The 27,976-nt window shown below is 52.6% G+C and overlaps 1 protein-coding gene across 1 annotated transcript; it reads left to right on the top strand.

The window, feature by feature from the left end:
- Positions 1–903: 903 nt before the first annotated feature.
- SAG (S-antigen visual arrestin) lies at positions 904–27,496 on the top strand. Its single transcript, XM_004576719.2, has 15 exons — positions 904–1,037; positions 3,246–3,306; positions 6,692–6,736; positions 7,667–7,860; positions 9,397–9,456; positions 11,887–11,963; positions 12,937–13,072; positions 13,876–13,960; positions 16,950–17,022; positions 19,586–19,723; positions 21,458–21,535; positions 23,033–23,056; positions 24,426–24,478; positions 26,975–26,984; positions 27,356–27,496. Exons 1-15 carry the CDS (start codon positions 975–977, stop codon positions 27,456–27,458), a joined length of 1,200 nt encoding a protein of 399 aa, XP_004576776.2. The 5' UTR covers positions 904–974; the 3' UTR covers positions 27,459–27,496.
- The last annotated feature ends 480 nt before the right edge of the window (positions 27,497–27,976 follow it).

The following is a 27,976-nucleotide window of genomic DNA, read 5'->3' on the forward strand; positions in this document are numbered from 1 at the left end:
CCCCAGAAGGAGACTGGGGCCTTGCCTTAATGCTGGGAACTGCTGAGGTGATCAGGTCCCTCTCTCAACATTAATCCAATTTCTACCCCACTCCCTAAAGGGGATTTGACTTCTAGCCACTGAGAGCTGTGTGCTGGACCTCCTTGTCAGATCCCCTACAAATTCCCACCCACGTCAGCTAGGGGCTTCACCTGTGCCTCCACAGGAGCCATCTGGTGGGACAGCCCCAGCTGGCTCAGAGCACATAGGGACCCTCTATCTCCCGGCTGCCTGGGCCAGCTCACCTGGCTGGTGACTAATCACAAGGTATGTGGCCATCACCACGCAGGCCTTCTTGGACGCCCAAAGGATGAGCATTCTCACAGTCTGTCAGATTCTCCCTTCTCTCTTCATGTCTCTGCAATATTTTTGTTATTAAGGAAACTCCAGGAACATTTCAGTTCAGACCACAAAGCTAGCCTCTTGTTTTGTGTATGGAATTGGGGGCTGGTGGAAGAGACAGACAGCAAGGATATGAATAGGACCTTGGGATTTTAATATGGTCTTGAAAACTGTATTTGAAAAGTGAGTGTGTTGTGATTTTCGCAAACTTTTTTCTGTTTGTTTGCCAGAAGACAGTCATGATAGAGTTCTAGATTTAACCTGGCTAAGTGTGATAACCAAGGTTATATCAGAAAGTATAATCTTCTTGTTAGAATCTAGTAGGACTTCTGAGAGAACTTTGATGAGAAATATTGAATGCTTACCAAGAAAGATGACACACATCTGGGGAGGGGGAAGGGAGGAGAGTGTACAGACCTCAGTGAAATATAAACCAAACAAAGACCTTACTCAGTCCACCATGTGTGTGGAAGTAGCTGGAAGTAGCTGGTGGAGTATAGTATTCTTGACTTTGTATTTTGGACAGTTTCCCTTCTGCCCAGGCCCCTGCCACCTACAGCCTTCAGTGGAGGAAGCTGCCAGGGACAGAAAACATGGCAGCCAGCAAGCCCAGTAAGTCCAACGTTATCTTCAAGAAGATTTCCCGGGACAAATCGGTAAGTGGCCCGATGGAACTGTGGTACGTAAGAACAAGAAGCAATGAACGCAGCCTTTCCAGGAGGAGCTAAGATGAAGCTCAAGACCCTAGGAGGCTGGGGACACTGATGGCAGAGACCTTGGATGGGGCAGCAGTGCAGGTTCTCATCCCGCTCCCCAGGACACTGGTCTCGTGACCCTCGCTGTCTTCCAAGTCCTCTATGGCCGCAGCTTGGCTTCTTGCCGGCCTTGAACCTGTGATGTTCACTCAGGACCGGTTGTCTAGCAGAAGGGGCCAGGGCTAGGGAGTGAAGAAGGCCTATGGCTTCCTAGGGACAGAAACTCCTTCCCAGAAGGACCCCCGCAGACCTCTCTCCTGTTCTGTTGCTCAAAATCTAGTCCCATGTCCATGCTTACCCAGTCCCAAGCCAAAGGGACCAAAGGCTGTAATTGGGTGCTGTCGATCAAGAATCATAACATAGGGGCCTCCTGCTTGTGCATAACCTTAGGGAAACTGGTGGAGCCCGGACCCAACAAACAGCTTCCATCTAGGAAGAAGGGGTGTGAGGCTGTGGGTTGTACCCCTGCCCCAAAGCAAGCTGCTGTCAACTCACACAGCCCTGCCCGCTTGCCTGCCTGCTCCCATCCTTCCTCTCCAGCTGCCGATGTGCTATGCCTCCCGGCCCCCTTCCTGAGCCAGGGTTCCCACTTGACCCCGGGGCTTTCACACTTCAGGGTTTCCCTGCCTGGGCCCTAGCAGCAACCTCTCTCACTGTCTTTGCCTGACCAGAAACCCAAATCCAACCTCAGGCATTTTAAAAATGACTCCCAGCACCACTCCCAGGTGACACCCTCCAAGCAGGTGGAGTTGAGGAGAGTTTGTGAAAGGGGGCCTGTTTATTACAGCATGGGCAGGTGTGGGAGAGATTAAAAGTGCTCACAATACACCAGGACTAGTAACAGCTTCTCTGGATACCAGATGCCAGGAACTGAGATCCCGTGGAGAAGGGGCTGTGCCAGTCCCAGACCTGGCAGCTGCAGGCAAGCAGGAGACAAACACCTGCTTCCCTCCTTCTTCACCAGCACCTGGCCCACCATGTCTATGAGCAAAGGCTAGGGAGTCCCCTGGAATGACTGACCCCAGGGCAGCTCCGAAGATGCAGTGTGAGGCTGGAGGGTGAGACCCAGACACCCACCATGTTGGGGAAGTAGGTGCATGCAGCCTTTCGGTGCCTACAGCAAGCGCTGTGCCCTGAATTTATAGTTTCCCATGAAACATTCTCCATTGACAGGACTTCTAATGGCCTTGGCTTGAAGTCACTTCAATATTGATCATGCAAATAGCTTCAGTGCTATGGGAGCCACTTAGGGACATCTGATACAGGGTGCTGAGGGGCCAAGTCTAAGAGATGATTTAATGTGGACGCCCATGGAAATAAAGATGTGTGCTTGTGACGTTTCGGGAAGAGGGACAGCAGGGGTGCCTCTCTGCTGCTGGTGCGCTCAGCAAACACAGTGAGACTGTTTTGTGCCCCAGGTTCTGCAGCAGCATGGCCCAGGATGGCCCAGTCCAAGTCCTCACCATCAGGCACTCAGTGCTGAGGGCCAACGGCATGAGCAGTGGGCAACCCAGACCTGGCTGTCCCAGATAGGGGCAAAGAGACCTCGGCTGCCAGGCCTGGACCTCACGGGACAGGAGCTAAAGGGGAGGTTACCTCAGTTACCCCCACTAGCGCTGATCCTGACTCCTTCAACCACCAAAGCCACCAGGAGAGATTTCAGGGACTCCCCTAGAACTGCCCCCTCCCCACAAGTCTCTTTGCTCAGCCTTACAAGGCTGTATCAAGGAGAGTTCTTTTGTTCCATAGCCAGAGGCAAGCAAATAGATGGGGGGAACAGCACTCCCTCCCCAAGGTTGTTAGTTACCAGGGTACTTCCTGGTTGACCTGAGCTTGCTGGGGAAAGGATGAGCACAGGGAGCCTCCTTGCCTCTCCATCAGTGGGGAGTGGGGATGAAGAAGTCCTCCACGCACAGGCAAATGAGACAGAGGGCTCGGTTCCCTTGCCTGATACCGACTGCCCACCCACAACTGAGCCGCGGGAGTGGACATCTTCAGACAAGCTGTGGAAACCTAGAAAACAGGCTCCCCTGTGCTCAGATCTGTGACGCGAATGCCTCAGCTTGGCATCCCGTAGCTACTCACGCGGCGCACCTGTCCTTCCTGCAGGTGACCATCTACCTCGGGAAGAGAGACTACATAGACCACGTCAGCAAAGTGGAGCCCGTGGGTAAGTGGATGTTAGAACCATTTTTCCCCTTTTTCTACAGACGTGCTTATTGATTTGAAAGGCAGTGACCGAGAGAGGGAAGGAGACAGAGAAAGAGATCCTGTCTGCTGGTTCATTCCACCAATGGGAGTGATGGTCGGGGCTGGGCCAGGAAGTCATATATCTGGAACTCCATTTTGGTCCCTCAGTGGGTAACAGGGTTTCAGGTACGTGGGCCATCTTCCACTGAAAGCAGATTGGTAGGAAGCTGGATTGGAAACAGAGAAGCTGGGACTTAAATTGGTACTCACATGGTATGAGATGCCAGTGGCCCAGGCAGCAGCTTAACCCACTGCACTACAATGCTGGCACCTGTGGTCAGTTGTTCACACTGGTTTTCTTTGGGTCTGCAGACAACTGCAAGCTTGATATTTTATTTTGTTTCTTAAAGATGTAATTATTTACATTCAAAAGGCAGATTTACAGAGAGGAGAGATAGAAAGATGTTCTATCCACTGGCTCACTCTCCAAATAGCCACAATGACTGGAGCTGAGCCGATCCAAAGCAAGGAGCCAGGAGCTTTTCCTAGGTCTCCCACATGGTTGTAGGGGCCCAAGGACTGGAGCCGTCCTCTGCTGCTTTTCCCAGGCCACAAACAGGGAGCTGGATCAGAAGTAGAGCATCTGGGACATGAACCAATGACCCTATGGAATGCCAGCGCTTGTAGGTGGAGGCGTTTCTGTTACATCATTGCGTCAGCCTCAGCAAACTTGGTATTTTATTTTATTTCTTTTTAAAGATTTATCTATTTTTATTGGAAAAGCAGATATATATATATATATATATATAGAGAGAGAGAGAGAGAGAGAAGGAGAGACAGAGAGGAAGATCTTCCATCCGCTAATTCACTCCCTAAGACACCACAGCGGCTGGAGCTGAGCCAATCCGAAGCCAGGAACCCAGAGCTTCTGGTTCTCCCACACGGGTGCAGGGTCCCAAAGCTTTGGGCCATCCTCGACTGCTTTCCCAGGCCACAAGCAGGGAGCTGGATGGGAATCAGGACTGCCAGGATTAGAACTGGCGCCCATATGGGATCCCAGTATGTTCAAGGCAAGGATTTTAGCCGCTATGCCATTACGCCGGGCCTAAGCTTGATGTTTTAAAAACATCCCACACAGGTACCAGTTCATGTCCCAGTTGTTCTACCTCTGATCCCGCCTTGGAAACACAGTGGTACATGACCTAATGGGCCTCTGCCACCCATGTGAGAGACCTGGAAGAAGTTCCTGGCTCTCAGCTTTGGCCTGGTCCAACTCTAGCCATTGTGGTCATCTTGAGTGTGAACCAACAATTGAAAAGCCCTCTCTCTATGTGTAGCTTTTTCAAAAAGGATAAAAAACCACTCAGCCTCACTCATGATCTGACTTTAAAAACTGCAAATTAAAACATCAGTGAGGTACTCCTGGCTTATTGGAGATATTTCAGAGCCTGAGAAGCCGAAGAGCTTATTTCTAGATAATATAAGGAACCTCTGAACTCAACAGTCAGAAAAGAAAAATCCAGCAAGAAAAACAGGCAGGAGACATGCAAAGCAAATTTCATGCGAGAAGACTCTTGGCTGACGAGCAAGCGCCAACAGCATGGGCAGAGTCATGAGAACGCAGGGAGGCCCAAGTGGGGCTCACAGGCACCTGTAACCACACACCTGTCAGAATGGCTACAGAAAATGGCAACCACAAAACCAAAGGCTGATGGGAGGGTGCTGGCTGGTGGCAGTGAGAGGCAGAAGGGCTGCCGTGAAAAGGGTTGGCAGTTTCTCAAGAAATGAAACATACCTCGCTGTCTGACCTGGCAACTGCATCCCAGGGTACCCCTCCCAGAGGATGCGAACTGAACCTGCTCTGTTCAGTCCTGTTCGTAGCAGCTTCAGGACTGGAAAGAAGCAAGCTATCCCCCAGCAGGTGAATCCGATGGAACACACACACACTGTGTGCATCCATGCCATAGAATACAGCTCAGCAATAAGAATGATATACTCAGCGTTCATAAACCACTGGTGCGTGTGGATCTCAAGGGTGTTGTCCTGAGGGCTGAGTGGACAAAAGCCAAAAGGTCACAGATGTGTCATTCTGTTTCTCTAACTTCTCAAGTTGAGCAAAATATACAGATGGAAAACAGAGGCGTCCTGGTAACCATCGAGAATGGCAGGAGAAGGCAGACTGTTAGGGGCTCTGCATCCGATGGTGGAGGTGGTCACACAGGCCTGCACTGTGATACAGTGACCCAGTGTCCCCAAGCCAGTTTCCTAGGTGGTTTGGTTTGCTTGGTTTGTTAGTTTTTTTTTTTTAAGATTTATTTATTTTTATTAGAAACTCAGATATAGAGAGGAGAAGAGACAGAGAGGAAGATCTTTTGTCCAATGGTTTACTCCCTAAACCACCACAGCGGCTGGAACTGAGCCATCTGAAGCCAGGAAGCCAGGAACCCAGAGCTTCTTCTGGTTCTCCCACATGGGTGCAGGGTCCCAAAGCTTTGGGCCATCCTCGACTGCTTTCCCAGGCCACAAGCAGGGAGCTGGATGGGAAACAGGGCCGCCAGGATTAGAACCAGCGACCATATAGGATCCTGGCACATTCGCACCAGACCCTAGTTTTGTTTGCTTGTTTTTAAGATTTATTTCTTACTTTCTACAGAGAGAGAGAGATCTTCCATCTGCCGATATGGGATATAGTGCCACCAGCACCACAATTCCAGCCCCTATTATTTGTTTTCTAAAAAACGGGGAAGGGGCAGCACTGTGGTGTATCAGACAAAACTGCTGCCTGTGGTGCCAGCACCTCATACGGGCACTGGCTCAAGTCCCAGCTGCTCCACTTCCAGTCCAGCTGATCCCTTCTAATACCTGGGGAAGCAGTGGAGGATAACTCAAGTCCTTGGGACCCTGTACCCACAGGGGAGACCTGGAAGAAGCTCCTCGCTCCTGGCTTTGTACTGGCTCAGCTCCAGCTGTGAGGCCATTTTGAGGAGTGAACCAGTGGATGGAAGATGCTTCTGTCTGTCCCTTTCTCTTTCTGTAACTGCTTTTCAAACAAATAAATCATGGTGAGACACACAAATTTGTGTATAAAGATGTTTGTCACAGTATTAATTATAATGGGGGGATATTAAGAGCCTTCCTGATAAGAGTTGGTTAGATTATGTATGGTACTTCTATTCAGTGGAGCAATGTGGAGCTATTAAGTTGATTAGCACTTGATCAATACTGATATTTCCCCTGTGCAACACTCATTTTAACTGTCGTGTCTCGAGTATGGACTGCATGTGCGATGAAGACAGCTGTTGTTCTGGAAGAGGCTCTGGTTCCTTTCACCTCACCCTCACCCTCCTCTCCTTCTTGTGGTTTAGATGGTGTCGTGTTGATTGATCCTGAGCTTGTGAAAGGAAAGAAAGGTGAGACGGAGCCCCTCGTGCCCCGGGGAATCAGGGTCTGGGCTCCCATCTGGCTCTGGTGGGGAGGATGGGACAGGCAGATGGTGGTACTGGGGACCAGCCTGCTCCTCACCCTTCCCACAAAGCATGTCCTGCTCACACTGCAGCTCGCTGGCCTCAGTGTGCCACGGGCTGGGGTGGCCAATGGGTGAGCGGTCGGCAGAATCTGCACCTGCTTGCTCCATCACCCAGGCACTCGGTCCTGTGTCACGTGATCCTAGGCCAGCAGCAAACACAGGACGGCTCCTTGTAGCTGAAAGGCTACAGGATTGAAACCCAGAATTTATGATTTCTTTTTTTATTATTTGAAGGAGAAATGTCTTTCATTCACTGTTGCACTCTCCAAGTGCCTACAGCTGCCAGGGCCGGGAATGCCAAAACCAGGGGCCTGGTACTCAAACCAGGTCTCCCATGTGGGTGACAGTTCCTGTACCATCCTGCTGTCTCCCAGGACGTACATTAACAGGAAGCTAAATAGAGCCAGAAGAGCCAGGACTTGAACCAGGCACTCGGATATGGGAAATGGGCACAGAATCAAGAACCCCATACCACATCACAGCATGGTGGTTGTGATAACTATTGCATAAGCTGAATTGGCACACAGATTCCAGATACCCTGAGGACAGTGTCACTAACTGGCCCATGTTAACTGTGCCTTTGAGAGAATGTGCTGTCCATCACTGCCCACCACCCTGGGTCTGCCTGCCTGGAGAAGTCTGGTGCAGAGCCACCAGCAGTGACAGGGATAATGGCAGAAACGGGGGCTGAACAGCAATCCCCTCTGTGGTCCCCACCTTCTGACCTGAGCCCTGCAGGCTCAGCCCCCTTCCTCACACTAACCTCACGAGGCTGAGCGGACCCTGCCCGATGCTCTCTGCATCTCCTTCCCAGTGTTCGTCTCCCTGACCTGCGCCTTCCGCTATGGCCAGGAGGACATCGACATCATCGGCCTGACCTTCCGCAGGGACCTGTACTTCTCCCGTGTCCAAGTGTACCCTCCCGTGGGCACCACGAGCGCCCCTACCAAACTGCAGGAGAGCCTGCTCAAGAAGCTGGGGGCCAACACATACCCCTTCTTGCTCACGGTGGGTGATGCCCGGCCCTGCCCACTTCCCCGGCCCTCCTTCCTTCACTCACAGCACATTGGAATGGGATGGGAGCAAAGGGAAGGGGTCAGAGGGTTGGGATAAGGGGTAGAGGGTAAGGGCTTTGCATCTGTGGGACTGTAGATTGCACCCTTCAAAGAAATTTTAGATTGAATGGTCTGTGATTGTCTTTTTTTTTTTAAGTCCTTGAAAACAACCTCTTAGTCTGGCTGGCACCATTGCAACCTACTGTTTAAACAGTGCCCTTCATCCTACTGCCTAATTACATGAGCGTGTGTTGTCCCTTTGCCTGCTTAGCTATAAAAAGAAGCTTCACAGGAGTGTCTCTCCTCTGGCCCTGGGGCAGTTCCAAGGTACAATAGACCTCAGTGAATTAAGACATGGTCTTAGCTTAACCCACAGTTTGCTGTGCCCCAGGAGCTATGTCCTTCTAACTCTCCCTGGAGTCCTGCCTCACCCTGCCAAGTCCGGCTCTGTGAAGTCGTGGGTGTGAGCTTGGAATGGGGAAGTCAGGCCACCTACTTTCCCAGCATGTGTATTTGTCTTAAGGTCATATAACCCTTCAAGCTATATGGTTCAGCCCTAAAAGGGAATGAAATTACCCGCCTCCCCGCTCCACATACCACGACTTGGATGAACCTTGAAGGAACTGTGCAGTGTGACTAAAAGCCAGCCAAGACTGTATGAGTGTACCTGCAGCTGGTTCATGGAGGCACCAAATTCATTGAGACAGAAAAGAGAGGGGTGTCTCCCCCAGGCTGGGGAAGGGGTTGGGGAGTTAGGGTTTCACAGGTGGAAGGGTGACAAAGTTCTGCAGGGGGGTGGAAGTGATCTTTGAAGAGGAACCAGAAGGTACTTAATGCCAAGCAACTGTGCCCTGGAAACAGTCAATTCTATATCACTCTATTTCACCATGATTTTTTTTTAAATAAAATCACTTTTTAAAAAAAGTGACATAGCCTGGGGCACTCCCGTGTACCTGTGTTGGAATTTTGGTGTAACTTGTCGTTATAGTGAGCACGCATCAGCATACATCAGAGACATTAAAAGATGTGATTTTGACCCATAGCTCGCCTGCTAGCAGCGCAGCTTGTGGACTGATTGAGCTGCAGGGTGCTGATGTGTTCAAAGCAGTGTATTTATCAAAGCATTGTTTATGACGGCAGAAGTGTAAAAGGGACCCCAAAAGCACTGACGCAGAGTGCTGTGCGTGGTAGGGAAAAGGACTGATGCCCTTGACACAGGCCAGGCAGACCGTGGGGCGTGTGTGTGCTCGGTCCCTTTTCTGTAAGACACAAGTGCGTACACACTCCTGTGCCTCTTGTATGCGCATGGGGCGCCCTGGGAAGGCGACACTGGTTGCTCCAGCTGGCAGAAATGTAGGAGAGTAAGTTTTTTCATCTTTTTTTCCTTGCTGATCATCTTGATTATTCCCTTCTTGTGATAACTTATGTATTACACATGGAACAAATCCCTCTGAAAGATACGCTGGGCTTTGTGTGTTTCTTTCCGCAGTTTCCTGACTACCTGCCCTGTTCAGTGATGTTGCAGCCAGCTCCCCAAGATGTGGGTAAGGTGAGTTCTTGAAGAAATGCCATGCGTGGCGGCTTATTCCTCTGGTAGGCTTTGCAAAACAGTCTTTTATCACAGAAAACTTCAAACGCACACCAAGGTAGAGAAACCAGGTAGAGAAACCAGGTAGAGAAACTTAAGGAGTCTTCACTCCTTAAGTTGCCATCAACAGTTCTGAGCGATGAACAGCATGAGAGAGAGATGGGCTTCACATGTGAGTGGAAAGTCACACAAAAGCCAACTAACAAGTGACCGCACACCCCAGGAGATGGCCGCAGACACTGGTGGAGACAGGAGGCCAAGGCGTGGCTACGGGGGCGGGCTGTTTGTTCGGGATGTTTAAAGGCCTCTGATAAAGTGGAGGCAAAATCCCGGTGCTCCCAGGAGAGAATCTTCCAGGCCAGGGGATCTCCCTCCCTTCCTGGGCTCGGGGAGCAAAGGGTGCAGCCGGGACCATGAGGATCTCATAGACCATCCCAGGGCCTTGGGTTTCTGCCTGCTTGGCCCTGGAGCCACTGGCAGGCTCTAATGGACAAGTTCTGACTCAGGGCTCCGAGAGGTGACTGGCCCCTGTGGCATGGGGTTGGAGATGGTGGAGCCAGTACTGTGAAGAAGGAGAGGAGCAGAGGAGTGGAGTGTGTGAGCTGTGAGCCACCGGGATGGACCTAGGGTCTGCAGGCAGGCAGGAAGGGGAACTCCAGGAGAGGGGCCGGCTGCTGGGACCCACAGGTAACAGCCCCTGACGGTGTCAGAGCCTTGCGGTTCAGGAGGGAGCCAGCTCTGAAGATGAGAGGTGTCAGCAGGAGGTGCTGTCTCAGTGTGAGATGTGGAGCGGCAGCAACAGGCAACAGCCGGGGCCAGGACATAAGCAGGGAAGTGTGGTTGGTGAAATGGATGCAATGGGTCAGAAATGGGGTGGAGTGAAGAGGAACGGAAATCGCGGAGCACGCTGCACGTAGCAAAGCACAGTGTCATGTGACGAGGGTCGTTTTGTACATGTGTCCGCCTTCTGGGTCATATTGCAAGCCCCATTTCTGGACACTTCCAAAAGCATGGGTCCTGGGAAACGAGGGCATTGGGAAAGACAAGGTCGTGAAGGAAGCAAGGGTCTAGGGGTTCCCCTAACACGTCCCCCTTTGGGCAGATCTTGCGGTGCTCTCACAGAGACCAGAACATGGTTCTCAGAGCCTTTCTTGATTTGCTACAGTGATGAACTGGTCAGAATGCTCTTGACTCAGAAGAGGCAGAGGAGGACTCTGAGGAAGGGGGTGTCCTGGCTGGGGACTTGGGGCTCTGCATACAGAGGGCTCCTGGAGCTGGGACTGGAAGGATGTATAGGAATTTGTAAAATTATACACATGTATGTATTGTGTTTTACATAGTAAACAGTAATTGTGTGTCCTATGATCACATTTGTATATGCAACTATTCATCAAATAATCACATAATAATTATGGCTCATACAGCTACTTGTATCATTATATGGATTATATAATAAAGAAATAAAATATTGAATCTTATAGGTATATGCGGATGTTATAGATGTAATCTACAGCATATAGTATTACAGAATATATAGGATATATATTATTTGTTATATATAATCCTATATAAAATATGTGATGTGTCATCTGTAATACTGTATAGTATATGTGGTAATTAATACATTATACCAATGTGTCATACATTCTAGCACTGACAGATGGTATACATGGTGCAGCCCTTGAGTGTAGGAGAAGGCTGTGGGGAGCAGGCCCAGCAGGTGCCCCATGGAGAGAGGTCACCTCGTGCAGAGCAGCGTTACTGGGATGGCACAGAAGACGCAGGGGACCAGCTGGATAAGACAGTGGGAGTGGGCGGGTCAGCGAGGCCTGGGTAATGGCAGGTAATGATGTGTGTTTATTTTTGACCCAGACCTTAGAATTGCCCTGAACCCACGGTTGTGAAACCCAGGCCTCTGGGGCTTCCAGGTGACCGGCAACACAGCTGGTTCCGTGGTTGGCCATGGCTAGGCAGCAGTTGACCACTGTGGTCAGGGTGTCCCCATCCTTGCAGTGCCTTAGGGATTCTCCCTCCGCCCCTCCCACTGGTCTGTGAATACCTGCCCTAGGCAGTGGGAAGTTGGTGACACACACGCAGGCCATGGCAGAGAAAAACAACTAAGCGTTTGAGGCCAGGGAGGATCAGCCAGGACATGCCGGCCACAGGCCACAGACACCAGAGGGACCCATCTGGAAGGCTGACCCTGCTGCCTCCGGTAGCCCATGGCCCACAGCTTGTGCAGTGTCATCCCTTGGTCATCACTGCACATCTATACCTCATCTTCATGGAGAAGGCTAAGATGAAAGGCACAGCCCATGTGAGTTGTGCCCTTCGTGGCTGCCCCAGCAGGGGTGGCGCTGATGGAAGCCTGTCTGTTCTTGTCCCCCACAGAGCTGCGGGGTGGACTTTGAGGTCAAAGCATTTGCCACTGACAGCATGGACAGTGAAGACGACAAGGTCCCCAAGAAGTGAGCGTGCTGTGGGGAGAGGAGGGTGCGGGCTGTGGGTGTGCTGCGGGCAGTGGGGCCCCCAGCTTGGAATAGCTAAGGACAGAACAACGGACCATCTGCATGTGATGTGGAGGCTGACAGTTGATCATTTAAGGAAAACAAAAGCAGAGGCGCTCACAATCTCCAGGACTCCTCCGAGCCCCTAAAAGCTCCCCAAATCCCCTTTTCTTGAAAAAGAAAATGTTTTTTATGTGGAACAGTACAGTGCAAGCAGCGAGCACTGAGCCTAGTTACACGGCCACAGCTTGCAGCAGAGTACCTGGGCTGAATGTGCAGCTCTGCCCCCTAACTCCCGCTTCCTGCTAACTCCGACCCTGTTTGCTCCAGGGACTGTGCTCCTGCCACATGGGTAGGAGCCTGGATGGAGTTCTTGGCTCCTGGCTGAGACTCTTCAGCCATTGTGGACCATTTAGCCGAGAATTCTTCCTCTGAAATTTTCCATGTTGGCTTCTGCTAGAGTACAGTTCAGAGGTGTGAAACACATTCAGTGAAATGTGGCTGTCACCGCCTTGCATTAGGCAATCATCCCACTCTATTCTCTGGTTTCCAGCCCCTGCTGCTCACTTCTTTTCATTCCTAGACAAGACACCCATGTATGTCCTTGCCATGTCCTCCTCATGCAATGATGATGATGATACAGCCATTGTATGTGAATTTATGTGGAGCTCTGAAACCAGATCACATAGGCACATGACATAGGCCTACCCAAGGCAGAGCCAGAGCCTCCCGGAGTGGGAAGGCCCTGTGGAGAAGCGACCAGGGTCCAGATCTCCCAGTCTGCCTTACCTTCAAGACTGCCCAGCCTGGTGGGCCTGCCTCCTTGGTCTTCCCACCTCCACCAGAGCGCTCTAAAGACTGTGGGGAGGGCGCCTGGAGGCGGTGCTGCAGCCGCGCCTCACTGCCAGCGTTCTCAGGCCTCTCTCTGTCCTAGGAGCTCTGTGCGCCTCCTGATCCGCAAGGTACAGCACGCTCCAGTGGAAATGGGCCCCCAGCCCCGCAACGAGGCAGCCTGGCAGTTCTTCATGTCGGACAAGCCCCTGCACCTCTCCGTGTCACTCAGCAAAGAGGTAGCCCGCTCTCTGACCCTGCAGCCCACATGGACAGGGGCCCAGGCCAGGGCCTGCAGCCTGCTGTGCACAGACCCACGCTCCTGCCCCAGCCTCCCAAGTGTAGAGTGTGTCACAAGCCCCAGTGTTGCAATGGCCTTGGGTTAGGGTCCCGAGCTGCCATTGCACTCACTGTTGAACCTGGTAGAGCCCAGGCAGGCTGTGGGAGGAATTTGCATCCCCATCCCCACCCCAGCTTCCTTTACCCTGCACCCCTGTGGATCCCGTTCACTAACAGAGCAGCAATACATGTGCACATCGTAGACAGGAAGTTCAAGCTTTGCAGAAACTGTCTGGGTGACTGTGTCCCATGTGGTGTCCCCATCGGGGGGTCATGGACAGCACAGGTGAGGAGCTGCTGGCAGAGTGCTTCTGGTCTCCTGATTGGCAGCAGTCAGTCAGACATGCATGAGGGCAAGAGCCCATGCACCGTGTGTGTGCGTCTGAATTGCAGAAGGCATCGAGGGCCCGTTGGAGATGCCAGCACCAGGCTTTCACGTGGTTGCCCTTCATCACATTCCTCCTGCCTCGCAGCCTCAGTTTACCCAAGCCTGCCCCTCCTCTGCTCACTGTGACATGGCCCTCCAAGCCCCATTCCAGACCCTTTCCTAAACAGGTAACTTGTGGCTAACACTTCACTTGCCCCAAAAGATGGGGGTTCCTCCACGCTCAGGCTGAAGGATGAATGACTCCGTGGAGCCCCCGCCTGAGAGGCCACTGCCCCCACTCTCCCCTTCTGACTGGTCCACTGATCCTGGTTCTAGGTTTATTTCCACGGGGAACCGATCCCTGTGACTGTGACTGTGACCAATCACACGGAGAAAACGGTGAAGAAGATCAAAGTAATAGGTAAGACTTCTCAAAACCAGAGGGCAGAAGACTCCACAGGACTTCTGCGCTGCATCCAGCTGCCTAATGGTCATCGCTGGTCCACTAGGAACTGTCTGTGCCGGCCGTCAGGGCCCCAGGGGCTTCGAAGTCATCGCATTTAACCTCCTGCTCCCCCAGGGCGGGCTCTTTGTCTTGGGACAGCATCCCCGGCTGGCCATCTTCCTGTTTCTCCATGGGCCTCCCTTCCCAGAAGGGCCCCTGCTAGCCACGGTCCCATGGGAAGCCAGGAGCGGTGTCTCCTTCTTGGCCCAGTGATGATTTCTGCTGCCAGAGGCAGAGCAGTAGGAGACAGAGCGCAGACTGGGACACATCGGGCCGCTTTGTGGGCCCCTGGAGTCGTCCCCGAGGCCCAGGTGGCATCCTCCGTAGACCCGCTGGTCCTAGGTGCATGAGGCTATAAGGAGAATGTCTGGTAAGTGGCAAAGGGCAACCAGCTTGCCCTGCAAGGGCCCTCACCGTATGCCATATGGGAAATGTCTCCTGCCTGCTGCTGTTTTCCCAGATTAGAGGGTATCACTGTGCAGGGGGCTTCAATGTTGTTGTTGTTGTTAAAGATTTATTTACTTTGGGTCCAGCGTGGTAGCCTAGTGGTTAAAGTCCTTGCCTTGCACATGCCAGTTCTGGTCCCAGTGGCCCTGCTTCCCATCCAGCTCCCTGCTTGTGGCCTAGGAAGGCAGTGGAAGACTGCACCCTGCACTCGCGTGGGAGACCCAGAAGACGCCCCTGACTCCAGATCGGCTCAGCTCCAGCCATTGTGGCCACTTGGGGAGTAAACCATCAGACAGGAGATCTTTCTCTCTGTCTCTCCTCCTCTCTGTAAATTAGCATTCCAATAAAAATAAATAAATCTTTGAAAAGAAACGATTTATTTATTTTACTTGAACATCAGAGTTACACAGAGAAAATGAGAGAGAGAGTTCTTCCATCCACTGATTTATTCCCCAAATCCTGCAATAGGCAAACGAGGCTGGTATAAAGCTAGGGGCCAGGCCCTTCTTCCAGCTCTACCGTGAGTGCAGGGGCCTGAGGACTCTGGTCTTCTGCTGCTTTCCCAGACCACAAGCAGGGAGCTAAATCGTAAGTGGAGCAACTGGGACTCAAACTGGCATCTGTTTGGGATACCAGCACTGCAGGCAGAGGATTAGCTTGTCAGGCCACCATGCAGCCCCTGTGATGAGGCCTTGTGTGGGTCACAAACAGAACGTGTGACACAATGACCCAGGAAGGAACCTCTGAGCTCCAACATTTGGTGACCAAGACACAGACTGCTGGTGGCTCAGCTTGCCCAGGACTAAGGGTGGGTCCCAGGCAAACTGAGGCAGCTCTTCGCCCCAGATGTGTGCTGTGATCTGGAGGTGTCCCCCAAAAGTTTATGTGTTGGAAACTGACCTCTACAGTCCCTCCCTTGATGGTGGTTGAGGATACTTGGGGTTAGCTGAGATCGTCGGGTGATGGCAATAGTGACTTTCTGAGCGGGAGCCCCAGCACCTTGTCCCTCTACCGTGTTGGGGCTCGGTCAAGAGACCCTCACCAGATGCCAGTGTCCTGTTTTGGCACTGCCAGCTGCCAGGACCACGAGCCCAGCAAAATTCCCCTACTTAAAAGGAGCTCCATCTGTGACTGTCATATGAGAAGTTTCCAACAGGTTTATGGAAATGCAAATGATGAAAAAAAGAAACCACTATGCTTAGATAATAAAAAAAAATTATACCCAAATGATCTTTTCAAAGCTTTTAAAAAATAATCTGTTTGTTTGAAAGGCAGATGATAGGAATAGAGTGAAGGAGGGAGAAAGAAGAGAGAGCACACAGCATTTCTGTCTGCTCACCCCCTGGCCAAGCAGTGCAATGGCCAGAGCTGGTCCAAGCTGAAGCCAGGGGCCAGGGGCTCCATCCTGCTCTCCCACCAGAGTGGCAGGGGTCCAAGCACTTGAGCCATCTTCCGCTGCCTAACTGGATTAGCAGCTGAGCAGCTGGGTCTCTAATCAGTGTTCTGATTCAAGATAGCATGCAGGTGGCTTAACCTGTTGCACCACGATGCTAGGCCCTGGGGCTTCAGATTTCAGCATTTAAATCCTGAGGGAATAAAGCGTTCAGGTCCTCACAGCAGAACTGATCGAATAGCCTCTGAAATTTTGCTTTAAAATGAGTTCTCAGAGTTTTATGAATCCTTAGCCAGGAAGTCACTACCCTTGAAAAAACGCTGTTGAATATTCTGAAACAAAACATGAACAGCTCCCCGCAGGCTGGGCCTGGTGCCCAGGGCTCCTTGCTCATGGTTCCTCTTCATCCTCCCACCTGATGGTGAAGGAGATCGAAAGTCATTTTGTTAATCCTCACAGCCACCCCAGGAGCCTGCTGCAATTATCCCCGCGCTCTGCTGATGGGAACAGGGAGGTGCTAAATGCCTCGCAGCACAGCTGAAGGTTCAGAGCTGAGCCCAGGGAGGATGGCTCTGGCCGCCTTCCCAGACCCCCGCAAGGCACCCAGGAATCCCTCCTGCAGCGCCTCCAGCTGGCTTGTATTCAGAGGCCGATACCTGTTACCTACCCTACAGGCTGTTGGGGGGGGGGGGCGGGGTCCTGGGCGTGGAGATAGAGAAGCGAGTTCTGGGATGCCAGAAGACCATGTGCACACCCAGAGACATGCCCTGGGCTCCGAGGAGAGGCGGGGTCTCCCAGGAGCTGCCGTCTTAGAGACTGGGATGTGGGCAGGAGGTGATGCAGAGCAGACCATGAGAGGACTGAAATCATTCCAGGAGAGAGCTTGGAAACCATGGGGTACACGCCAAGGGCTGAAAAGCCTGAGCCTGGGGAGCAGACAGACTCAGTGCCCAGCAGGAGGGGCCCAACTGTGTTCCCTTGGAGGCTAGAGCACCCAGCACGTGCATGGGGGAGTGGGAGGCAGGGAGCTGGTGCCCATCGCCCGACTCCTCTCCTCCTTTGCAGTGGAACAAGTGGCCAATGTGGTGCTCTACTCGAGTGATTATTATGTCAAGCCGGTGGCCATGGAGGAAACACAGTAAGTAGGGGTGGCGTTCCCATTTCCTGGGCAGCCCTGCCTTCTTGATCAGGCTCCTCTTTCATTCCTTGCCCAAGAAGGAACTAGAATGCCTGGGAACCACTGGCTGTCCACTTCCTTCCCGCCGCTCGCTTTAAGGACAGCTGAGAGTGGAACATCTCAGCCCTAGATTTTCCTTATCCCCATGGCATCCAGCTCCTGGGATAAAGGCGGCAGCAGGCAGCAGGTCTCGGGGCAGCAACCTGGTCTTTCTGTTTGTGTCAGAGTCCCCGGCACAGGGACCTTAGGCCAGCCTAGCACACTTTGATCTCAGAGCATCCTGTAGATGACAACGATGTCTGTTTTTAGCCCTTATTGTGAATGACTTATCTCCCTCCATTAGGATAAAAAACAAGTGGGAAGTCTGCAGTGGTTCCTGCGTGTGGCCACAGGAAAGCTGGCAGGCTTCACTGCACTGAGGAGTCAGATCCATCCACAGGCTGGGCCCCAGGCCCCAGGGGATTGCTTCGGAAGACCGTTGCTTGCTGTCCAATGGGCATATTCTACATGCCACTGTCTGTGGAAAGTGTTACCAGGGTTAGAGGAAGGGTGAGGCGGTGAGGAGAGACTCACCAAGTGACGATGTTGACATCACATAACCTTGGGAAAGTAACTTTGGGGAAAACTGTTACTCAAAACAGACTCAGCCTGAGATTCAAGTTCAGCCCTACAGCAGAGGGAAGCAGGGGAAAGCCGCAGCTCACCAGCTGCCTCCTGAACGCCAGCCCTGGAGGCTGTGCCGCCTGCTTGTGCTTAGGGCGTGTGTTCAGTGAAGAGGGGAAATGGCCTGGCTGAGTTTCCTCCTAATGCACTCACATTTATATGGCCCCCTTTTGTTTTTCTTTGAGATATAGTTCTCTGAAAGGCACAGAGAGTGAGTGAAGCCTTGCATCTACTGGTTCACTCCCCAAATGACCACCACAGCCAGATCTGAACCAAGCTGGAGCCAGGAGCATGGACCTCAGTTGGGTGGCTTTCCTAGTTGTCTTGGCAGGGGTCTGGGTGTATTGGGGCAGCTGGCACTCTGATGGGGGATGGCAGTGTTGCAAGCTATGGCTTAACCCACTTCACCGCAACACTGGTCCTACATGGCCCTCTTTTAAAATTTTTGGGGGTGTTTGGGGCCAAATGATTGCCAGGAAACTGATAACCATTCTAAGATTCCATCCCCATCCTGAGACTTGAGAGGGTACTAGGAGCTGGGTTGGAACATGCTAGGGGGTGACTCAGGTTGGAGGTCACCCAGAAAACTACAGAGCACAAGCTGCTGCCAAGACCCCATGGCTCCAGGATGGGCAAGGCCTGCGTAGAACCTGGTTGGAGCTGGCATTCAGCTGCTGCCCGCCATCTGATCCCAGTGCCTTCAGGCCCCAGGGCCCCAGCACACTCCTTGGGCAAGTTGTATTGCTAGAAAGGCCACTACCAGCCACAACTGCAAGGACCCTCCCCCCCATCCTCTGGGCATCTTTAAATGCTGTATCTGCTTTCGTCAAAGCTGCTTGCTCAATGAAGCTCTTCAAGAGTGCAGATGGCCGGATGTGGGCCACCCTGGGCTCCCGCACAGCTCTGCAGGCAGCTTCCTGTGCGCACTGGAAGCCGGATACGCCACAGCTGTCTAAGCGCCTGGGGAGCCCTACGAGGGAAGTCTTTCCCCAGGGAGGTCCGTCAAGCTTCCCACTGTCCTGGAACTGGCGCTGGACGCTGCTCATTGCCAGCAGCGCTGGCAGGCCCCTGCCCAGCCTTCCCTTGGCCAGGATGTGGCACCCTCGGGGACTCTGCAGGGAGAGCCCGAGCAGCTGTGTGACCCAGTACAGGGTGACAGGCTGTGAGGGCGGGCCTCAGCCCCTGCCCTGGACGTGTTGCACACCTCCATGACCTGGCCCATTCTCCTGCCAAACCCAGAAGGATCACATGCTGCTGCTGCTGTGTCCCCCAGCTCGACCCCATGACCTCCTTGGGCACAGGAGGTCCATCCCATGCTGGACAGCTCACAGCCTGACCAGTCATTGAGAAGAGGCAGTGGCAAAAGAACACGTGGAAGGCAGGCCAGCCTAGCCTCTGGCTGATCCTGCTCCATGACCCTCCCCCAGCCAAACTCAGAGAGCCAGAGACTTGAGCCTTGGAGAATCCCCAGCCTGGGCTCATTGCTGGCGCTGACTGGCAAGTGCTGCAGCTGCCTGTGTGGCTCACAGTCTAAGGAGGGGCTGGCTGGGCCTCTGGCCCTAGGCAGTGGGCCTCCGCAAACCTCACGGAATGCCTACAACAGTCCATACCCCAGAGCAGGCAGGCGAGGTCTGAGCACACGGGTTAGTATTCCTGCCAGCCGGCACTGAGAGAGCTTGCCAGCACTGCCTGCTGCTCCTCACCAGGCAAGCACACAGGCCCCGACCGCCTTTCCCAGGAAGCCAAGAAGGGAACTTGGAGCCTGGAAACCGCCCTGCCACCCATAGCAAACCCCGAGTCGTGGTGCGTCACCAGTGACTTGTGGTTCTCAATTTGCCACCTGTTCTTCCTCCTCCTCCAGAGAAAAAGTGCTGCCAAACAATGCGCTGACCAAGACTGTGACGCTGGTGCCCTTGCTGGCCAACAATCGTGAGAGAAGAGGCCTGGCCCTGGACGGGAAGATTAAGCATGAGGACACGAACCTCGCCTCCAGCACCATGTGAGTCCTTGGGCTTCCAGACAGCTCACCGGGGCCGCTCAAACCAGGCTGTCATGCCGGCAGGCAAGAAGGTGTGGGGAGCAACCAAGGGGGTCAGAAGGCAGGTCAAGTCGTCGTGGTGGATTCTCAGAGCAGGTTTCAGAAGTTGAGGAGGGCACACACCAAGGGGCACTGATTCCTGGCATCAGCCTGGGCAAGGGCACACTGCTGGAATGCTGTGCAGTGTACACCCCAGGCCCCACACGTGTGCATGTGCACATCTTGGTGAGGAAGTATACTTGTGCCCCTCTGATGGTTCAGGGAACTGGGCTTGAGCTGGAATGAGAGACATGTCTGTGCATCTGTGAGCAGCTGGCCAGGCCAGGGGACCCCAGCCCAGACTCCTGGGGCCAGACACTATCTTGTGGGCGGAAGCTGCCTAAGAACACCCCCCCCTCCCCAGAGCTGTCTATGGATCCTCTCCTGCTGTCCGCCTCCAGCCCAGTTTTCTTCTCTTGATTCACACTATTTTGGCTGGAAGTTTTTGATTGGTTTTCCACCTTAGATCCCCTTACTGATTGTGTTGGTACACATGAAATAATTATGGTTATGTGAGAGCGTGTCTGTGGTGGCACCCATCCATCACAGTGACCCCACACACGGCAGAGACGTCTGAAAGGATGTCTCTGTTGAGGAAAGAGAAGCTGTGCTCTCCTGGAGGGAGCATCTCACATGCCTTGTTCATTCACTTAAACCTTCAGAAGCGCCCGCTCGGAGGAGGGCACAATTCTGGCTGCTGGGGGTGTGGCTCCACCGGCGACATCAAGGTCCATTCCAATCCCCTATGCTGAGGGCTCTATGTTTCCATGTGAGGTTCAGAGCTGCCCGGCAGTTGTCCAGGAACATATCACAAGGCAAAGGTGGGCAGGGTCTTGCCATTTGAGGTCTTTTTTGTTTAATTCTTGAAATTTGTCATACAATTCTGTATAGTCTGGGATTCCCCTCTCCCCCATTTTCTGCCCCCAAATTGATTTTTTCCATAATGTCACACTTTTCATAAGGAGTTCCAATTCCATCACTCTGCTATTTAAGTGTGCCCGGACAATACTGGTACAGACAATGTCAGACAGTCCATCATCCCTGCCGCTTGAGGTCTTAAGGGCAAGGAAGCAGAAGGAGAACATTCCTAAGGCAGGTCTGCGTTTGGCAAGGCTGGCACGTGGGAACCCCGGGGCATGGCAAAAGCAGGTAGAGGCTGATCACAGGTTACCTGCCGGGGCTTGGTTCTGGGAGAGCTCTCTGGCTGCAGAGCGGCTGACAAGCTCAAACTGAGAGCTTCAGCTCCTGTGGATGTGGCAGGTGCGTGAGTGAGCATGGGGGGAAGGCGGGAGGGGTGCGGCAGGTGGGTGAACATCGGGGGAGGTTTGTAGGGGTGCGGCAGGTGCGCGAGCATGGGGGAGGCGGGAGGGGTGCGGCAGGTGCGTGAACATCTGGGGAGGCGGGAGGGGGTGAGGCAGTTGTGTGACCATCAGGGGAGGCGGGTGGGGGTGAGGCAGATATGTGAGCCCTCGGGGAGGCAGGAGGGATGCGGCAGGTGCGCGAGCATGGGGGAGGCATGGCATGGAGAAGGAGGAAATGGAAAGATGCAAGGATTCCTCTGCCGCTGACAGCAACCCCCCTCCCCTGCTGAGTTGGTGATGTTCCATGGCCCTTCTGCTGTTCTCACCCTCCTCCCTCCCCTTTCTGTTTGGACAGCATTAAGGAAGGCATAGACCGGACCGTCCTGGGCATCCTGGTGTCCTACCACATCAAGGTGAAGCTCACAGTGTCAGGGTAAGTGTCCCATGGCAATGCTTGGTCTGCTGCATTCCTTTCTTTTTTTAATGATTTTTTTTTTTTTTTGAAAGGAAGAGTTGGGGCATGGAGAGAGGGAGGGACAGAGAGAAATATTTTTCACCTATTAGTTTATTCCCCAAATAGCTGTAATGGCCAGGGCTGGGCCAGGCTGAAGCAAGGAGCCGGGTCTCCACATGGCTGGGAAGAACCCAAATGCTCAGGCCACCTCCTGCTGCTGTCCCTGGCACCTGAGCAGGGAACTGGATCAGAAGCACACCAGCAAGGATTCATTTCAATGTTCATTTATGTGAAGACAAAAAAGAGGGACACACAGAGAGATCTCCTACCTGCTGGGTAGCTCCCGAAAATGCCTGCAACACCCAGGGCTGAGACAAGACAAGGCTAGGAGCTGAGGACTCAGGCTAGGCCTCCCTGATGGGTAGCAAGGACAGAACCACTCACATCATCACCTGTTGCCTCCCAGGGGACATACTAGCAGGAAGCTGGAACTAGAAGCAGAGCTTGGACCCAGACCCAGGCCCTGTGATGTGGGATGCAGGCATCCTTGACAGCTCCACCTGCCGCTCCACACGCCAGCCCCAGAGCTGCTGTGTGCTCAGTCCTGAGTCTCTGACACCATGATGTGAACATATTGTTTGGGAATCTCCTCTTCATGCAAGAATGTTCACACCTAAGTGTCTAGTTCTAACTTTGTCTTTTTAAAATATTTTTAAAAATCCATTTCTTCTATTGTTTTAGTGCCTTTTTTAAAGAAAAAAAGATGTATTAATTTTTATTGAAAGGCAGATTTACAGAGAGAAGGAGATATAGAAAGATCTTCTGTTAGCTGGTTCACTCCCCAAGTGGCTGCAATGACTGGAGCTGAGCTGATCTGAAGCCAGGAGCTTCTTCCAGGTCTCCCATGTGGGTGCAGGGTCCCAAGGCTTTGGGTCATTTTCTACTGCTTTCCCAGGTCACAAGCAGGGAGCTGGAAGGGGAGTGTAGCAGTTGGGAAACGTACCAGCACCTTTGTGGGATCCTGGCATGTGCAAGGCGATGATTTAGTCACCAGGCCATTGTGCTGGGCCCTGGTGTCTTTTTTTTTTTTTTTTTTTTTTTAAGATTTATCTTTATTTTTGTTGGAAAGGCAGATTTACAGAGAGCAGGAGAGGCAGAAAGATGTTTCATCTGCTGGTTCATTCCCCAAATGACTGCAATGGTCGGAGCTGAGCCGATACGAAGCCAGGAGCCAGGAGCTTCTTTTGAGGCTCCCATATGGCTACAGGATCCCAAGGGTTTGGCCCATCCTCTACTGCTTTTCCAGGCCATAGTAGACACATGCAGAGAGCAGGAATGAACTTGAACATAAAGGGAAGCTGTGAGTTAGAGAGCACGGGACAGGACACCTGTGACCTGCCACAGCTGTACGTACTGGGACATGAAGTCGCAGCCCCACTGTAGGCACTCACTTAACCTGTTGCTTTTGTTTCCTAGGTTACTGGGAGACCTCACCTCCAGGTAAGCCTCTTGTTCCTCTGCCTGATGCCAGGCTACCAAGGATAGCAAACGTGGGGATTCCCAAACAGTCCCTGGAAGGCTGGCTCTGAGCGGCTGGGCCCTGATGGGGTTCTGAAAAAGTCCCTGGCCCCCTGAGCTCCCATAAGCCTTGGCTGCTAGGTCTGGGCCTGAGACACTACTTTGAGAAACTTGCTAGGCCTACAGGGCAAGATACTCACAGACACGCACAGCCAGAATTCTAATGCATTCCAAGCAGCTGTCTTATGCATGTTTGTGTGTTAGAATACACGTTATGTAATTTTTTTAAACCATTTTACTTGAAGTACACAATTCAGTGGTACTGAGTATGTCTGTAATGTCATAATCAGCCCCACTGTGTAGTTCTAGAACTTCTTTACTATCCCTTAAGGAAACCTTAAGGAAACAGCTGGGGTCAAACCATGACCCGTGGCTTTCGGGGTCGGGCTCCTTCACCAAGCGTGATGTCCACAGCCCATCCATGTTCCAGCATGTGTGAGGGCCTCAGGCCTGTGCTCAGCCGAGTCCTGCTCCTTGCATGCTGGACTGTGCTTGGTTTGCCCTGTGATCTGTTGGTGGACATCGGGGCTACTTCACCGCTGGACTGTGGCCTCTTAAATCCCTCAGCAAGCAGCAGCAAGTTGAGAAATGTCCAAATAGGACTTGAGATGACATGTCCTTCTCCATCCCAGCTCTAGCCTCCCAGAGCCCATGGGCGCCTGGGTGGTTGTAAACAGATGGGCACTGAGCAAAGGCCAGTGCTGGGAGGAGCCAGGGCGTCCAGGGCAGGCAGGAAGCAGCACCTCTCTCCCCTGCTGCCCCTTCTGCCTGTCTCTACTCTCCCAGTTGACTGCCCGTCCCCTCCCTTTTTTTTTTTTCTCTCTGAATTCCAAGTTGTTCCAGAACCAGCTTTGGAATTCAGTGGACTCTGCTCCTCTGTCTGCCAGGGCCCAAGCACACTGGCCTCACGTGGGTTTTGGCAGATCCAGAATGGCATGCGTCACTGCCTGTCGTATTTGGAAGGTTTCTCCTTGCTCCTGAACTTCACCTCCTCTCAGCTCACGATATCCTGTCCCTGCAGCTAATCAACAGAAGCGCGGAAATCCTAAAAATATCTGCAGTCAGCCGTGCCCCAGCAAAGCTTCTGGACCACATTCCGGGGAATATGTTGGGAATTCCTGCTTTGACCGCTTCCTGATCTCTGCTCTGTTTTCTTTGTCATTTCCAGTGAATTGTCTTTCAGCCGAGTCCCCACAGCCACGACACTTTGCTGTGGGATTTGCAATTCTGTGTGTGTGTTCACGCGTATGTGGGCATGTGTTCTCACCATCTGTGCTTCTGTCTTCTCTAGTGAAGTGGCCACAGAGCTGCCATTCCGCCTCATGCACCCTCAGCCAGACCCAGGTTAGTCCTGCCATCTTAGGGGCTGCCTCTCAGCCTTATTGCTTCTTAGCCTCTCTTGACTGCATCTCCAAGCCTGGGAGTGGCCCAGCTGTCATCTGCAAGGTGCCTAGGCCCGCCAGGAAGGGAGGGAGCTGCTGTGTTCCATGCCAGGTGGCTTGGCCATTGGCAGAGAATGTGGGACCAGGCAGCCTTGCCCGGCAGGAGAAGGCCCATCTCATGAGATTTCACTGGAAGCCATGTGAAGGTGGCTACTCTGCTTGTCAGCAGCCCTACCTGTAGATTGCAAGGTGATACAGGTGACAGATAACCCTGAGCGCCCAAGGATTTTGCATTTTGTTTAGAAACCAAAGGCCTTATGCTTCGTTTGTTAGCAGCCAGTTAGCAGGCAAGACACATTTTTTGACAATGTAGTTGTGACAAAAAAACATTAGAAAAAAAGAGCCAGAGCTCTTAGTTCATTTGGATTGAAAATCCAGGGTACCTGGCTGGACGTGAAGTGAGGTGAAGGTGTTGCCACCCCGGGAACCCAGCAAAAACCAGCTGCCCGTTAGGGAGGTGGGGTAGAGCTCAGGAATGCTCCCTCAAGAAATGTAGATGAAGCAGCAACTGTAACCTGTAACAGAGGTTGAACTACAACAACAAAACCCTCAGGAATTCTGGGGGAAAAGTCCCTAGCAGGGGCTAAGGCAGCATAGTGGCAGGAGGGAGAAATGACCAGCCTGGATGGGAACTCGGAACTCACCCTGGCCCTGGGGATGCCCACCCCACACAGGGCTCTGCTGCCAGCCCCAGCCGCCTGCTCAGGCAGAGCCACAAGGCAGCAGGCAATGGCTGGGTACTTGGCACCTCTGCCACACACACGGGCAACCTGCATGGCGTCCCGGCTCCTGACAGCAGCCTAGTCCAGCCCCAGCTGCCATGGGTATTTGGAAAGTGAGCTAGTGGATGGAAGAAATCTCTCTTTGTCTCTCTGCCTTTCACATAAAAATACAGAACATTAAAAAAGAAAAGAACTGTTTATAGCTAAATATTTTAAATAACGAATATTTTAAGTCCCAGTGATAGAAATAAACATGGTCTATATTTTTTTCCTCATGAGAGCCTTTCCTAATGAAATGGACATTTAAATATGACAAGGAACTCCTGTATTTTCTTCAGGATTTTGTCTCCAAAATATTTTGTGGTAAAGTATCTTTTCCAGATCACTTGGCTTTAGACCCTCAGAACACTTTGCCAAAACCCTCCCTCGGGGGGAAATAAGTGCAGCCATATGTTCTGAATTCATTTGTGTCTGTATCATGAAAACAAGTCCCCCTGTTTTAGCCGTAAGTGTGTGATGCTTTCTGGTTCCTTTCGAGGACGTCAGGAAGCTGGTCACAGGGCATAGGTTGTAGTTGACGGTGGGATGTTTTCTGGAGCTCTGCATAGTCTTTACGGCCTCAGCTGGGAGAGTGGATTTCTTCCTCCTCCCCAATCGAAGTTTTTGTGTTCTAGCCATCAAGTTCCTTATAGTGACCATCTCACGATGGAGGGGGTGGTGGAACAGTGTGAAGTTTCAGGGAGCAAGAATCAGGACAAGCCACCCCATGGCCACAAAGCTGGTGGTTTCCAGAGGTTTCTGAGACAGCAAGTGTCAGAGTGAGTCTCTTCCCTGCCTGGCTTCTGGCGCTCTCTTGGGTGTGTGGAAGAAAACAGAGTGCAAGGCAAGCCCCGCCAGGGACCAGGCGATGGATGGGTGATACACGCTGCCTGAGGGCATCTGTGCAGGGCCCATGGTGCCCACTTGACCTTTCTCACCTCTGTTGTTTATTTCCCCAAGGTCAAGGGTCCTGGGGCTGCCCTTTCACTGCTCAGTACAGTGGGGCTACAGGGTCCTTCTTGCCAGAGGACCTTCTCTTTAGGTGCCCTGAGCCTAGCGGCCCTCCCAGACACCCCCTATCCTGTGCTGGTTTGCCCAAGACACAAAAGCAGCGGCTCACCATCCCGCCACTGCTACGTCAGCACAAACCTGTATAGCACTTTAACCGCCTCTGTGCTGTGTTAGCTAGGCAGAAGGCTAAAGACAACAAAAGACACTCACATCACTCCATGTGATCTATGGGAAGGATGCAAAAGGTGTGAGAGTATAAGCCAACCCCCCAAAGGAGCACGTTAACAGAAGCTGAAAACTGGGGGCCTCAGGCTTCAAGGCACATCACCCACATAGGGACAGTGATACATGTCCAGGGCTAGAACCTGATGAAGGGTGACCTGGTTGGAGAAACGCTTGGAGCAGAGGAGTGGCCACCTCTGGGGTGTGGCTGATCCCATGAAGGTCCTGGAGTAAAGAGGGTTTGGGTTGGGGCAGCTCATACAGGGTGGGGAAGACAAGGGAGTCACGTAAGGCCATGCTCTCTCTGCAACTGCCTAGGTAGGCATGATAGCACATTGATGATGCTAACAGGTGTCTCTCTATTTCTCTCTCTCTCCTCTGCCTCCTTGTGTCCTGGCTGACAGCCAAGGAAAGGTGAGCCACTGCAGGGCTGTCCTGAGCTGCCCATGTCTAAGCCTCGCTCCTCCTGCCTGAGCTCCTCTTTGCATTCCCTTTGGCCCCAGAGCAGCACCTCTGGCAGCCATACATTGTCAGCCTGGGGTGTGTCTGCTCCCCCACGGGTGCCCTTGTTCAAGCTCATGTTTGTCCGATGAAGTGATTTTTCAAGAAAAATGGTACAGTCCCACTTCCATCATGAAGAAAACCTTGATCTGCTCCTTGGGTGCAAAATAACATCATCATCATCATCATCAAATACAACAGATGAAAGACATCTCCTCACTCCAGGTTTCATCCCCAGATTCAAAGAGCCTGCCCTGATCACCATGTTGACCCCTTCATTTCAGTTTTCAGGATGAAAATCTGGTTTTCGAGGAGTTTGCTCGCCAGAATCTGAAAGACACAGAAGCTGAGGAAGGAAAGAAGGATGAGGCCGGCACTGATGAGTGAGAGCAGCAGCTCCAGACGCCCTGCAGGACCCCCGTAGTCCTCCCTGAGCCTGTACAGGCATTCCTGCTAAATGCAGGAGACTTCCCCGCCCCGGAAATAAAGCATGTCTGTCCTGCCCTGACTCCGGCTGTGCAGCAGGCTGACTCGCTGGGGATGCGGGCTTGTGCCGTAGAAGGGGCTGCCCTCAGGGTCCCTGGAGTGTGTTGTAGGGGGTGGGGGAGATAGATGAGCAAGGGGCAGCATGTAGAAGGGAGGTCAGCCTGTCCTAGAATGGCCAGTGCTGACTCCTTGCAAGAGGAAGTGCCTGAAGATCACGTATTCACCTGGTGGATCCCCAGGGTGGCTGGAGGCTTCTCTGGGGTCCTAGTCCTCAGCCATGTCTCTGGGAAGGCCTGGGCAGGTGTGTGTTTCTCATTACCTGACCTGCCCAGCTTCAGGGTCCCCAAAAGTGTCCCCAGCTCCAACATGAAAGGGACTGAGAACAAGAATGGGCAGAAACACACTAGATGTTCAACTTT

This window comes from Ochotona princeps, chromosome 5 (assembly GCF_030435755.1).
Source record: "Ochotona princeps isolate mOchPri1 chromosome 5, mOchPri1.hap1, whole genome shotgun sequence".
NCBI lineage: Eukaryota > Metazoa > Chordata > Mammalia > Lagomorpha > Ochotonidae > Ochotona > Ochotona princeps.